The 15,572-nt window shown below is 39.3% G+C and overlaps 1 protein-coding gene across 1 annotated transcript in view; it reads left to right on the forward strand.

The window, feature by feature from the left end:
- Window positions 1–15,572, forward strand: part of CDK15 (cyclin dependent kinase 15) — a 79,349-nt gene that overhangs the window by 9,206 nt on the left and 54,571 nt on the right. The window contains exons 5-6 of the mRNA XM_045847629.1: window positions 8,234–8,328; window positions 9,063–9,125. Coding sequence (XP_045703585.1) covers window positions 8,234–8,328; window positions 9,063–9,125 — 158 coding nt within the window. The remainder of the gene's footprint in view (window positions 1–8,233; window positions 8,329–9,062; window positions 9,126–15,572) is intronic.

A 15,572-nucleotide genomic window follows, 5' to 3' on the forward strand; every position in this document is an offset into this window, starting at 1 on the left:
AGCGTCAGTGTGGCTAATGGAGTCAGTAGATTTTGGACAGAGCTTGGAAGGAAGGGTTATGCAAACAGGCATGGAAAAAGCAATTCAGAAAATGAGTTTATAACTGAATTTGATGCCATTTTCAACAGTCTTTCAGAGCCCCTGGGAAATGTGTTATTTTGAATTTAAGTAGAAGGGCCAAATGGCTATCAGGTTAGCTGGGGATTCAGCCTGGTAGGATCAGGTGCATTCTGGAGAAAAGTATGGTTTTAAGTGTTTAATATAATGGAGGTTGCATTTACTAATGCACTTATTGGTGGTCGTCATTAAAGATCGGCCAGATTTAAACAGAGATGTATATAGGTTAAGGAGTATTTCTGAATGTAATAAAAAGTCCCCAGGCCACCTCGTTCTTATGGTGTTTCCTTCATGCACTTGTCTATTGCTTCAGGTTTGCCTCACTCAGATTTTGCCCACAGCCAAGTTTTTTGGGTTGATACTTGACAAAACCTTTTTACCGGTGTTGCTAATAGATGGTTCTCAGCGGGGTTCAGAAAAGCTGGATCAGTATTGTTCTGTATGCTAAATGTTTCTTTTATTGCATATTTACCAGGACTTGGCTCTCCATCACAGGTGTTTGCAATTACAGTTAGTATTCAACCGTGGACTTTGTTGGTTTCCTTTATGGACTTACCTTACTGAATGCTTTGCTTTATAATATTAAAAACCACAAAAGGATTTTTGACACATTAGAGGTTGTTAGGCATCTAATTTCCAGCGATGAATGTTTCTTTTTCCACCAGTGTAAAAGTGGGGAGCCCTTGTTAGAGCAGTCCTCTTCCCTCCAGAAGATGTGAGAGCTCGTTTGAAAACTTTGGCACTGTCCCACTTTTCCTGAAAGAACTTTAAGGATGTGAGACCAGGGAGACAGGAGGTTAAATGAGAAGGGCTGGAAAGCAAAATAAGAACAGCTGGAATTCATTAGTTAGAATCCAGGGTCACTAGCTAAAAAGGCAACTGAAAGCCACGTGCAGAAAAACTGAACAAGTAATGCAGACTTCTTTAAAAAGCCTTGAAGAAGGAATTACTTTTCCTGGACATTTTGGCTGAATTATGATATATCAGCCACAAAGATTTATTGAGTAGGATGTTACTATATGTACAGTTTCTATATAAGTAGAAGACGTGTGGCAGTTTATTAATCTAGTCATTTGGAATACTATTTGATCTTAACATGTAATGTTATGAAATTAGCAAAAGTATGAACAGCACTAAGGGAAACATATCTTAATACCAATGCCAGATAATTTTCATGTTACCCCTTTCAAAATTCCCTTAATAATCTTTGAAAACAGATCATCATCTTCTTCTTGTTCTAATATATAGCCATAATTCAAACCAAATCTCTGGTTCAAAAATTTATGCACTCTATGCAGTCATTGTACAAATATTTATTGAGGACCTACTATGTCCAGGTATTCTGCTGGCTACTAGATACATAGTAGTGCACACCATAGCCATGCCCTCTACCCTCATTCTTTTGTTAATTAAAAAGATTAGCTACCTTCATAGCAACTTAGAAAATCTTTCATAACTAGCTCTACAATTATATTTTAAATGTTTATTTTTACAACTAGGAGAAAACACTTTCATTTGAATAGACTAGTATTTTAAATTTTTACATAAGAACATGTTTCTTAGTTATATTAAACTGTGTCTCAACATCTTAACAATGCACATTATTTTAAATTTCGTCCTATAACATTAGAAACTTTTGGTTTAAACCCAGGATATTCAGCTTGTTCGCAGCATTTGTTTAGGAAGCAGCCATATAACTAACCTTTTCTGAGGACTCAGCATATGATATAACCTCCCCTGCACATACATTATCTTGTTTTAAAACCCTTACACCAACCCAAGGAGGCAAAGTGTGTTGGTTCTGCAGTAGAAAGGAAGGTATCCAAACCTCAGAGAAGTTAGATAACTCGCCTGAGTTCTCAGAACTAGAGATCAGAGTTGTTAGGTAGCAGAATCCAATCTCTTCTATTCAAAATCTTGTCTATTTTATTGTGATAAATTAAGAACTCCTTAACTCAAACATGTCTTCTTTAGCAACAGTAAACATGAAAATCTATTTTTATGATACATTTTGTATAAATGTTAAGCAAAATGCAGAAGAAACATTTTTAAAGAAAATAATATATAATATTGCATATTTGTCAATTCTGATTCTGTCATGGATTGTACAATGCCAGTAATTGCAGAGTTTAAATTAGAAACAGTTTTAGTTAAGAACCTTTTAAGAGCATTCTCTTGTAGAAAACATTACAAAGTAATTATTCCCAGTCCATATATGTGAAAATGGCTAAAAATAGACTAAGAAATTCCCTAAGGTCATACAGTGAGGTACAGAATACCAATTAGAACCTCTGACTCATTGATTACCACAAATAGATTGCAGAAGGCCAGGCTGACAAGAAGTTCTCCATTGAACACAATCAAATCACATCATAGACACAGCATATCTATATGTGCATAGTTATACTTTTATAAAACAAAGTGATGCCAGGGTGATGCTATGTGATAAAATTATAATTCCAGAGAAATCAGATAATAACTACTTGTCTAACACTTGCCTTAGCATTTATCTTGATTTCTTTTCTTGGAATTCATAACTGAACTCACTGACTTGACTTGTGACACCCAAACCAGAGAAAATGTCCCATCAGGAACTACAGACTCTTAATTCAATGCCCAGTGGGGGTTGGGGTAGGAATTGGCTCCATTGCTGACTTCTACATAAACTCATTACAACTGTCTGGTCTTCATTAATTCACAAGCATTTAGTGAGCACCACATGCCAGGCCTGTGCTAGGTGCCGGAGATGCAAAGACAGGGACAGTCCATGTCTTCAAGAAGCTCACAGCCTAGAAAGAGCTTTGACTACCAGGCACTCACTATATATGACTGTGCCCTAGAACTTTCAGAGCCGCCTTGTTCTTTCTGGTCATCATCATCTTTTACCTTTCCTTTTACCAGGGGTGACCAACCCATGGCTGTAGGCCACACGCATCCTGGGATGACTATGGATGCAGCCCAACACAGAATCGTAAATTTACTCGAAACCTGTTTTTTGCTCATCCGTTTTTGTTCGTGTTTGTGTATTTAGTGTGTGGCCCAGGACAACTCTTCTTCTAGTGTGGCCCAGAGACTCCAAAATGTTGGACGCCCCCAAGAACCTTTAGAATCTAAACTAAAGCAGAACAGAGGAGAGTAGCATCAAATTTTTATGACCCACTGCTCTTGCAAAGTATCAATTTTCATAAAATTTTACTGAACTACAAATACCAGTGAAATTAGTGAAAACAAGAAATTAAATATTCTCAAATAATTGCAAGATGAAAATGACATTTTTCTAAATTAGTAAATATCTTACATATATGAGAATCAAATTAAATGCCATGTAATATGAAACCAGTTAGTCATATTAAACACCTTTTTGGGTATTTGAAATAAAAAAATATTTTGCATTTTTAAAATGCTTAATATGAGCTTAATAACTTTAAGTCGTGGGTCATTTTTCTTGATCTTTGGGATTATGTTGTTTTCTTCAAGTTTTGTCTTTGGCTTTTCTGGGTGTTCTCATGATCATACCAAGTTAATATACACAGAATTCTTACAACAATGCCTGGCATCGGGTAAATGCTCAATGAGTGCTACCTATCATCATCATCATTATCATCATCATCATTATAAAAGTATTTGGGAAGCACTCAAAGAAATTCCATTGTGGTTCCGTTTGTCTGGAGCTTTAAAGGCTCCCCAATTTATCTTTGTGTCTTTTCCTCGAAGAGAAATGAAAATTACTAGACATCAAATATGTGAACTATAAAAGCAATAATTTTACAGGAATCAGAATGTTCTGATTTTAAGATCTTTCCCTTCTCAGTTGGCTTTGCATCCCTCAGCTGATTAGCCTGCAAAACACATCACATCCTGCTGTGAAGTTTATGAGGCAGACTTGAAATTAGTAGAAATATCTTTCCTTTCTGGGTTTGAGACCCACACAACTGAAGCCATAGGCATTTTTGATCCCTCTGGTGGATGGACCAAACAACATACCAACACCATGAGATAAATGCTTTAAACATCATCCACTTTTTCATGTAAATTCTCTATTATTCATCATCAAAAGCCACAATTTTCATGTAAGTATTTCAGTAGTTCTGGGGTGTCAAACAACAGCAGTTGTAGACATGACCGTAACAAACACAACATTTATAATCTAATGAGGATAACTAAAAGAAACAGGAGATAATAGCATCTTCAGCAGAAATACCCTATACCAACCAATTAGAGGTATAGAAATGATATTAGGCAAGTAGTGCCCACCAATTTGATAGTAAATGCTCATAATAGAGCAGACATTGTTCTGGACACTGAAGATATAGCAATAAGCAAAAGACAAAAGTGCCTGCTCTTAATGGAATTTATATTCTTAAGGGTGGAGACAGACAATAAACATATATATAATATGTCAGGGGTGATGAGTTGTATGAAGAAGACTGAAGCAGGGCACAGGAATAGGGATCACTGGGATGGGAGGTGTCAGGGAAGCCAAGACTTGAAGCAGAGACCTGAAGAAATGGGGGAGGAAGCACGCAGAGAGCTTAGACAAGAGGGTTGCGTGCAGAGGCAAAGGTAAGTGCTAAGACCCAGGGAGGAAATGTGTTCAAACGTGCCCAGGAAACAGGTAGAAGGCCAATATGACTAGAACCAGCAAACAGAAATTATCAAGAAAGCTGTCTGAAATAAAGATTATCCCCACTAATGTTAGCAGTGAGCCTTACCCTAAGTGAGTATTATTCTTTGAGCTTTTTAGCAAATGATAGTATTAAACCATTATAATTAACAAATCATGCCCCCATGGTTTTAAAAATAAGCATCAGGAGTTTTAGTAATATATTTAACTGAGAATAATTTTTGTATTAAAAATAAATCTAAACATCTTTACAATATTCTTAGTAATTTCAGCTTTATCCTTTTTTAAAAGATTTTATTTATTTATTTTTAGAAAGAGGGGTAGGGAGGGAAAAAGAGGGAAAGAAACATTAATGTGTGGTTGCCTCTCATGCATTCTCCACTGGGGACCTGGCCTGCAACCCAGGCATGTGCCCTGACTGGGAATCGAACCAGCGGCCTTTTGGTTTACAGGCTGGCTCTCAATCCACTGAGCCACACCAGCCAGGGCCATATCCTTTTAAAATCTAATTTTGGCACATATTTTGTAATTGTGTGTGGAGAGGGGGCATAGAAAGAGAAAGAGAAAATGAACATAATTTACAAATAAAAATACACATAAAACACAAGAATGTTTAACTGAAGTCAGAAGTTATTGTAAGTATGAAAGGTATTGAGAACTCTAGCAGAAAGTGACATAAGCTTAAAAAAGTTTAAGTTGCAATTGAATACAATAAATACAATATTATATTAGTTTCAAGTATACAACATAGTGATTAGACATTTATATAACTTATGAAATGATCATCTGGATAAATGTAGTACCCATATCTAACACTATACTCTAGTTATTGCAGTATTATTGACTATGTTCCATTTACTGTGCTTTTCCTCCCCGTGACTGTTTTTATAACTGGCAATTTGCACACCTTCATCCCTTCTCCTTTTCATTCCACCATCCATCAAAATGTTCTCTGCATTATGAACTGGTATAAATAAAATTTTAAGATAATAATCTGGGAGTGGGGATTTAGTGAGGTTCAAGGTGAAAGGGAAGGGCAATTATTAATTCTTTTTTCTTTTTTTGTTTTTATTTTATTTTTATTTTTAATTTTTTAATTGTTGTTCAACTATAGTTGTCCCCACTTTCCCACATTGCTCTCCCCTGCCCTGCCCACCCCTCTTCTGTCACATTCAATTCTACCCCCTCCCCCATTGTCCTTGTCCGCAGGTCCTTTACACATGTTCCATAACTTGACCCTTCCCCGAGACATGGAAATAAAGAACAATCTGACAGTGGCAAGTATTAATTCTAATTTGCAACTGTGTGATGCTTGACATTTGCCAGGGATCCACGCATGGAATCTGGTTCCATCCTCGTGTCAACCCTGTGAAATCAAGTCAGGAAAGGCATTATCTCTGTTTCATGAGGAGTGAACTGAGACTTGGGTTGAGATACTGCCTGGAGCTCACTTGGATAGAAAGTGACAGGGCCAGGATTCACATTAGGGCTTCTGGCTCCACAGTCAGCTCTCTGTTAAGACACTCAATAAATATATTTGATAAATTAAGTGATTACTCTTGGCTGAGGGCTGTACTAGGTGGTGTGGCAGCATCTGAAAGAGAAAGTCACTCCTTGTATTTGCGTATAGCCTTCAGTTTGAGACTAGGGACACTAAACAGATGCCTGTGAAACTGTTTACTTCATTTTCAAAGCAATGCACTTGTAAGAGTGAAATAATAAATTTAGTTCATAAGGATTCAGAGAGCAAAAACTAAAGTTAGAGTATTATTAGTAGAGATAAGCAGGGTTAACAGGTGAAATAGGGCTCCTTAGGTGGTAAAAAGTTGCCAGCTCAAACTAAGGTGAGTAAAGATGGAAATTCACTTGCTCAGAGATCTGGTAACTGCAAAGTAGCAGGGAGCAAATGATGTCGCTAGAATCCACTCCTGATTTTCTCTGCCTAGTTGTATTCCCAGGTATTGGTAATCTGGCCAGAGCAGCTCCTGGCTAAATCCAACAAGCTCAGCCCTCACTGTAGAGAAGAAAGCATTTCTATCCTGATGGCACCAGCAAAATAGCGTTCACCCAGGAGTGAATTTCGTGCCTATCTCTGAACCAATCACTGTGGTGAAAAAATACTGTGCTCTGATTGGACAGGCTTGGGTCACATGTCCAGTCCTGGGTAGGGGTGGGGTCAGCCACATCAGAAAGAGCATTGACTTGAGTAGTGATTTCTTCTCCAGAGGAGAATAGAGGTTCCCTCCACCCCAGAAGGGAAAAGGGCTGTCAGGAGAGCAAAACAACAGAGGGTCATTACAATGGATAAGATTACTGAAGGAAGTAGTTTTGTTCTAAAATTTGAGGGGAGCATCTGAGTTTGTTTTTAATTTTACAGTACATCGATTTGAGTTTTAATTTTTCCTTTCCTTTAAGTCTTAAGGACACTATTTCTTTATACAGGGATGTCCAGAGTTGAGATTCATCATCCTCTTTTTGTTCCTTTTCTGTTCTCTACCCTTCTGGTCTTCTCATCTCTGGAACCCCCAAAGACAGCATTTTAAACCCCCTGTCAGCCACTTGCTAGCCTTTTGAGGGGCTTCTCCCCTTTAGGGCTGTTCTTACTGACCTAATAATAACTTGCTTTTGAAGATGCAAGAGGTGGTCCTCCACCCTCTTTACTCTTACTCTTCTGGGCTCCCAAGTTTGGCCCTGTCCTTTTTTCAAGTTTGTATTTTCTCCTTTCCACAGAGGTTTGCAATACTCCCTTTAAGAAATCCCCTCCAGTCCCTGGCTAGCTCATTGTGACACACCAAGGTTTTGGTTTTGGTCCCTGGTTAGGGCACATACAAGAATCAACCAAGAATGCGTAAATAAGTGGAACAACAAATAGATGTTTCTCTCTCTTTCCCCTCTTCTCTCTCTCAAAAATATCAATCAATAAAATATTTCTGTAAAAATTCCTTTCACTCTTCATTATGTTTTAACAGTTTTTCATCCCATGCTCTTATCCCTGCCTTCTACCAACCCCATCCACCAGCCTTGCTGAGCTCCTGTGGGATTTCGAATTTTAGAAAATGGTCACATGTAGCCAAGTCCTGCTCTAGAAGGCAGAGCACTCCATTTCCTGCCCCCACCCCCATCCCATGGCCTTTATCTCTCCAGGCCTCCTCTCCTGTAACTCTGAAGCAGAGATGATAAGATTCCCAGAGGAAAGCATTTGCAAAGTGCTCTGAGTGCTTTGATGAAATTGATTGGGTAAATGGAAACATATTTTTTTTTGCAACTGCTCTAACCTATTAAAAAAAATAAGGTATGCAAATGCAATGACTCACCATTTAACAAATAATGAAGTTCTTTGTAATTTTAAATATTATTTCACAAGAGATTTTCCAGCAATGAAAAACCATAATGCTTTATTTGAAATGTTTAAAAAGTAAATACTGCTTGATATCTTTAAAGCAGTGCTTTCATTATCAATGACTGAATTAACATTTTGTTTCATTTGTCTAGCCTCTCTTTTGAAGGGTTTGAAACATGCCAATATTGTGCTCCTGCATGACATAATCCACACCAAAGAGACACTGACATTCGTTTTTGAATACATGGTGAGTTGCCCCAGCATTGTACAAAGCATGAAGGAAAAGCCTGGTGCTTGTATAATGAATCTGTTAATATTTTATGGCATGATAAAATTTTCATTACAACGTGGAACGTGTCATGGAAATTTTCATTATTATGATTAACAGAGCCTATTGTTCTTACGCCCATTCTTTAATCTTGCTTCTTTACCCACTGTATCTGCTCTTTTGCCCCTCACCAGCAATAGTAAATAAGAATTTTGAGTTTGCCTCCTAAATAAAACTTTTACACTTTTTTGAAATCTATTTTTAATCACTATCTGAGCAGAACTCAACATTTTTTCATTGACATAAATCACAAGGTTTCTAAAGATTGTATACAAGTTTACTAAAGAATAACTCATTTTAGCATTTTTGAGAGGAAAAACTATTCAAATATTAACAGAAAGACATCACTAGGTATGTGTACTTGACTTGCCTCCAAGAAGAGTGAAAAACCCCTCTGTCATCGTGTTTGGTGGCAGTCACTTAAGATGAGCATCTCTTTGTGCTGAGAAACAAGCTTCCTTCTAAGAGCAACCAGTTAGAAAGACACAGTGTTTGACCTTAACAGCAGGGTCTCAGAAAACCAGATCATGTAGCTTTTGCACCTTCTTCTCAAAAATTCTGAACTTTGTAATGCCTCTGACAGTCAAATCTGTGCTCTGCTTTGGGCGCTGTCCGAGCACCACTAACATCGGTCTCTCCACTGTTTCGTCCAGCACACAGACCTGGCCCAGTACATGTCTCAGCACCCAGGAGGGCTTCATCCTCACAATGTCCGGGTGAGTACTCTGCGGGTCAGGACCTCTGGTTTGCCCACAACAGCAGAATTTGGAAACAGACTGCTGGTGCAAAGCAAAGTCCCAAGGTATGAAATAAGATGGCCATCACTGATATTCTAGAGAAAAGTTAAAAACAAAAAGTTGCCTCTCAAGAAATGGAGCAATGTTTAGCTGTTTTCTGGGCAGCCCAACCTTGTCAGTCAATGCCCGCATGCAGGTGTGTCTCCAGAAGCATAAGCCACTTAAAAAGGAAGCAGTGAAGGTAGGCCATCATAAAATAAATACCTTTTTCAGGGCAAAGTACTGTGCTCTCTAACAAAGTTCGCATTGTATTTATAGTTCTCCACTAGAATTAGCAAACAAACTACTTTTGTTAGATCTTAATCAGTTACCCTTCTGCCTGTTCTATCAGATCCTATTACCTATGAGACTAGCTTCCATTTTTCCAGTCATTAGAATAGAAAAAATAATAAACTCTTACCTAGCTGTAATTCTACATGTTATAAATTTTAGAAACCATTTGTCTTTTATACTTTTCATTCCCTAAGGTTTTATTGTCACTAATTAATTGACTGGCACTTAACCTAACCACATGAGATTTGTATATTATGTACTCATTCATTTAACTAATAATTTATGTATTCATTTATTCATTCATTCAAGAAATATTTATTGAGTACTTAGTAAGTCCTTAGGTTTTACTAATGAACAAGTTGTGTTTCTTATTTTAAGTGTGCTTAAAGCTTCATAAGATTCATGGACTTAAATAGGCAGTGAGAAGCAAAGTGATAAGGCTATAGCCATATTAATAGGAATATTATGAGAACTCGTAATAAGGAACTCAATCTACTCTTGAAGACCAAGGGGAAAAGGCTTGAGGACAGAGGAGTTGAGGAGAGTGAAGAAATTTTAATAGCTATTGGAGAATGATATAGGAAACTAACTAGGGAAACCAAGAAAGTCTAGTAGTGTGTAAAGGTTCTAATGAGAATTAAAATCATTAAATTATCTGCATGATCATGGGACTTTTTTTAATGGCAGCACATAGCAATTCAAATAGAAGAGCAGAGAAAGTAGACAGTTTGATTAACTCAAAGTTGGGGTTTTGCCAGATAAGTGGGAGGAAAAGACAGTCTGGCCAGAGAATTGAAGAGAATGTCGAGTGGTTAGAGTGATGGTTAGTGGCGTCTAAACTGAGGGAAGGAAGTGAAGATAGGCAGGTTCCTGATAGGTAGAAATCAGAAGAGGCAACAATCAACTAAACTGTTGATTAAATAGAAGAATGGTTGGAGGAAAAAAATTACCATGAGAAAGATTTTCAGGTTTATGTAATTGATATACCATGTACTGCACTAAATGCCAAGGAGGGAAAAAGAGAAGACAGAGTCCTGCTCTCAAGGCACTTATATCCGAAAACAAGATAAAAGAAATAAATGCCAGTACAGGACATTGGTGAATAATTCCAAGTACGAAATAAGACCTGGTGTTGTAGGTGTATAAATAAGTAAAATGTATTTTCTCATTTTAAGTGGTTTCATTAAGCCAGAACTTTAAAAAATGCATGGCACTTTAAGAAGTGGAAATAGACCCTGGCTGAAATGGGTGTGGCTCAGTGGACTGAGTGCCCGCCTGCAAACCAAGGGGTTGCTGGTTCAGTTCCCAGTCAGGCACATGCCTGGGTTGCGGGCCAGGTCCTCAGTAGGGGGCATGTGACAGGCAACCACACATTGATGTTTCTTTCCCTTTCTTCCTCTTTTCCTGTCTCTTTAAAACTAAATAAATTAAATCTTTTTTTTAAGCTAAAATAGGGGAAGATGTTAGAGAGAGAAGAACTGTTTCCACCAAAGGTACAGAGCAGGGAAATAGAGGACAAATTTGAGGAAGAGGATCCCAGAGTTATGGGTTGTTAGGGTTAGGGGGCCAACAGTGGTGTTCGGTCTTCAGGTATGAAATCAATTTGGTAACTAGCACCCAACATTTTAAAAAATGAAATGGAATGGGTGAGAAAAGAAAATATTTTTGCAACTTATGTTCCAGTTGAAACTGTACTCGCGTGTATGGATATGAATACTAGGTGCATATGTATTTCTTACTGTGGCTGCTGGCTGTGGGGCAGGGTGGGGAGGCTTTAAAACACAATGGGTTGATGTAACTTTCTTGTTTTGCAGAGTTGCAGTCTAAGGTTTGAGAGGATAAACATTTTGCCTGAGGTTATAGAACCAGCTTTTGCTAAATATGACTCTTGGTTAGGGTACTTTTCCACTTCTACCACATTGCATCTCTGGTCCTGTTGGCCTGCCATATATTAATAGACTGTATTAGTGAAATAGGATGCATGAGTCCGGGGAAACAGATTGGGTAGGTGGCTGAGAGCCTTACTTTCTGAGATGTGGACTTTATTCCTTAGACATAGACTCATTAAAGGGGTTTGAGTTGAGAGAGAATGATGCGATCAAAAGGAAATTCATGTAACTGTGGCTTGTGGATTAAAGAAGGGGAACCAGAGTCAGGGATTCCAGCTGGGAGTTCACTGATGTGCTCTGGCCCGGTGCTTCCGAAACTTCAGTGAGCGGATGAATGACCTGGGGATCTGACTCAGTAAGTCTAGGGTGAAGCCTGAGCTTCTGCTTCTAACATAATCCCAGGTGATATAGATGCTGCTAGTAGAGGACCAAACTTTGAGTATCAAGGATCTAGGTGAGAAGTAATAAAGGCCTAAATTATGGTAGCGAAGGTAAGAACGGAAAGGAATGTGAAAATGGTAACAGTGAAGAGTTCATCAAGGACATGGTGACTAACTGGACATGAGGAGGGAAAGGCTGGGGCCAAACATGACTGATTTTGGGTCTGATTGACTAGGAGAATTATAGCTCCACTAATAGAAATAGAAGAAGCTAGTTAGGAGAAGAGGAGGAGTCCTTTTTCAGGCAGAATGAACTCCTAAAGAAATGAGCAGCGGGCAGCTGAAGAGGAGATTGGTGCGCAGGGGTGACATATGAGCTGGAGATGTAGATTTGAGGGTAATGGGCACAAGGAGTTTGTGGGTAAAGACAAGACAGTGGGTAACCAAAAGGGCAAATCCACAAAGGGAAATGAACTAATGATAGAACTTTTGCCTTTAGAGGCTGAGAAGAGGAACAGGATGGCCAAGGACCAAGGGAAGCAGCTTTTAAGAATGCAGATGATCCAGAAACATACATTTTCATGGAAGTCAAGGGAAGAGACAATTCCAAGGAGGGTATAGCTGAGGGTGTCACAAACACCAAGAATACAGTTGAAAATTATACTTGACTGCAGGGACCATGTAGATATGTGAGGGACACACACTAATAAACAGATGGTTGTGTTTTGGGCATAGGGAGACAGAAAAGAAGGAGTTATCCAATCAAAGCAGATGGGAGTAGGTATGAGTTTCCCATAGTAGAGGCAGCAGTGAAAAAGCTGGGATGACAGAGAAGACATGGTCTATTCCAAGAACTGATGATAATTCAGTAAAGCTGGAGGTTTGGAATTCGCAGAGTTGGAGATGATTAGAGATGAGACTTGAGAGGGAAGTAGGAGTCGGTGCATGAAGGGCCCAGCTGTATCACGTTATTCAATCTGAGGAGCCCCATTAACAGATTTTAAACAAGGAAGTGGTAACTTCGGATTTTTTTTTTTGTAAAGCTTACTCCGATGACTTTGTAGTGAATAGTTTGGGAAAGGGCAATACATTTTTGGGAAATGTTATAGTCCCTTGACCTCAGTCTCTCCTTGTTTTTTTCCTACTCCCACCCCATCCTCCCATTTCCTCCCATTCCCTTCCATTCCCTAAATGCTGGTGTCTGTTAGGGTTCCTGCCTTGACCCTGAGGCTAATCAGGACAACAGTGGTGCAGATGTGAGGTGACAGTGGAGGAGAGTGGACGTATATGCGATCAGTTACTTAGCTAGAATTCACAACAGACAAAAGAGTCAGCAATAGTGCTCCTCGCTTTGCATGTTTAGTATGGATAATGGCGCTATTCATTGAGAAAGAAAAAAAGAGGAGAAAGTGGATTTCAGAGGTAAGTAGTGAGGTAAGTTTTAGCCATTCTGAGTTTGAGATGATTATGGAATGTCCAAGTTTGAGGTGATTATGGAATGTTCAGACTACATAGATCTACAAGAAAGAGTCTAAGTTGGAGATAAAGATTTTGAAATCTTCAGAATACAGTCGTTAAGTGAATAGATAAGGTGGCTAAGAGAGAGTATGTGGAGTGATAAGAGAAGAATGTCAGGATGGCACCCTAAGGAATTTCAAAATATTAGAGATCAGAAGAGGAAGTGGATGGAACCTATAAAAAGATCAGTCAGAGAAGCAGGAGAAAAATTAGAAGACTGTAGTACCAAGGGAGAGAGCTTCAGGAAAGAAGGTCTCTCCCTAGTCAACAATGCCAAATGCTGCAAAAAGAAGGCATGAGAGCTATCCATTGGATTTCCATAGCAAAAGGAATTGATGACCATGGTAAAAAAAAATAATTATATATATATATGAATGATTTGATCAAAACAGTTGCATATGATGACAAGACCCACTGCGTTATTATGGAGTGAGAGGCTAAAGTTGATTGGAGAAGCAGATCACTGGAACTGAGGAAGTCAGCTTAACTCATTCATGTGGCTGCTGATGTCAAGGAAGCGACAGCTGTGATCCAGGAGCCCATGTCTTCAGTGAATGATGGAGAGTGGTGGGGACTGGTGTGGATGAGAGTGAAAAGAGGAGTAGAGAAAGAGGTAGCTGGGTGGCAAGAAACAGGGGTTTTTGTTTAAGAGTAGAGAAGTAATGGTTTTGAAGTGGTATTAAGGAGTTGGGAGACAGTTGACCCCACCTCCCCGTGATCAAATGTATGATGAGTAAGCTGTAGAAAGAACTAACATCCACTTCCCTATAGCATTATAGGGAAGCAGTGAAATCAAGGTCCCATTTAAGGGAAGGAGCCAGAAGGAAATTCATCAGAGGTTGAGTTGTAGAGGTTTTTTAAACCAGGACTGAGGAGTGAAGAGAGCAGTGAAGAAGTTCGGATGAGGAAGGAACCATGGATACTGGATTAAATAAAAGGAAGCCCAGAGCAATATAGACGTGAGCTTATGGGAAGAAAAAAGAATAGTCAGAGAGGCTTATTTTTTGAGGAGTGACCACAGGAGATATAGTGAGACATGGGAATCAGAGTGAGGTTCACCAGTGTTAGATTTAACAAGCCCCAGGGATCCCTGGTGAGTGGAAGGACTCAAGCTTCCCTGCAGGAGTTGGCTGACTGTTCTGATTGTTCTGAGGGATTCCAGTCCAGATGGCGGTCGCCCAAAGGAATTACATTTTGTTCCCAAGAGTCTCATTGTGCTGTAAAGAGAACTAACCCCTGGGGTATGGGATGCCTCTCTGGAAAGAGTCACCCACAGATCTGGCTTGATGCGGACTGTAAAAAAACCCCATCAAATTGGGTCATATTATCGATGAAGCTTTGGCAGTGTTGAAGGAAGAATCCAGGTTGTGAAGGATTAAAGAGTGAGTGGGTGGTGAGCTTAGTCAGCACACACTGCAGCTTTGAGAAGTGTGGCTGTGAAATACCATACCTTAACACCACAGTGCTTCACCGCTTGCAAATGCTTGTAGACAGACATGGAGCCCAGGAGGAAAGAGACTGAGAGCGAGAAGGTGGGAGGCAGGCGTGACTAATTAGTGAGAACAGGCCATCCTTGGGACATGAAAGGCATTTCAGCCTGGCCCACTGAGGAGCTCGGTTTCTGACTCAGCTGCCGACTCCCTCTCTGCCTGTCATGTTTTAATTTTCTGTCTTTTCTCCGGCTTCTCGGGATGGTGTAGTGGAGTCAGGCGGCCCTGATTTTGACACCTGGCCCTGCCTTTTTCTAGCCATATTTTTAAAGTTTCCTATTTTTTTTTTTTAATCTGTAAATTGAGGACAAGCCTATCTTCCTCACAGAGTTGTTTTGAGAATTATAAAAAGTGATAGGCATTCACTTTTCTCTCTCTTCCTTCTCTCTTCCTCACTGGTCACCATCTTTCAGTCTCCTGTTTTACCCTGTCCTGAGTCCTTTCCCACTGAGCAGCATATACTATGGCATCTTATCTTTCACCCGGAATTTCAGTTGGTTCTTTATATTGTCTTTTCCATGAACATTATAACCAATTAGAAAGTTTAAATGATGACACAAGAATTTTGTGTTTTGGTAGCATAGTGATTTGATGAATGGAAAGAGTAAACAGTGTGTTTTTGAAGCCCCAAGGAGATAAAGCTTTGGGAACATTCACAGAACCAGGGAACATGTGAAGTAGAAGCCTCAAGAAACTTTCAGCATTCTTAAATGGCTTGTACAACTGATGTGTGGCCTGCATCAAACCTACATGGCCACAGCTGTTCTATGGTAGGTGGACTCCCCAGGCTCCTGCTTCAGTCAGACCATGCTGCGC

This window comes from Phyllostomus hastatus, unplaced genomic scaffold (assembly GCF_019186645.2).
Source record: "Phyllostomus hastatus isolate PE091 unplaced genomic scaffold, TTU_PhHast_1.1 phas_contig_57, whole genome shotgun sequence".
Classification (NCBI taxonomy): Eukaryota; Metazoa; Chordata; class Mammalia; order Chiroptera; family Phyllostomidae; genus Phyllostomus; species Phyllostomus hastatus.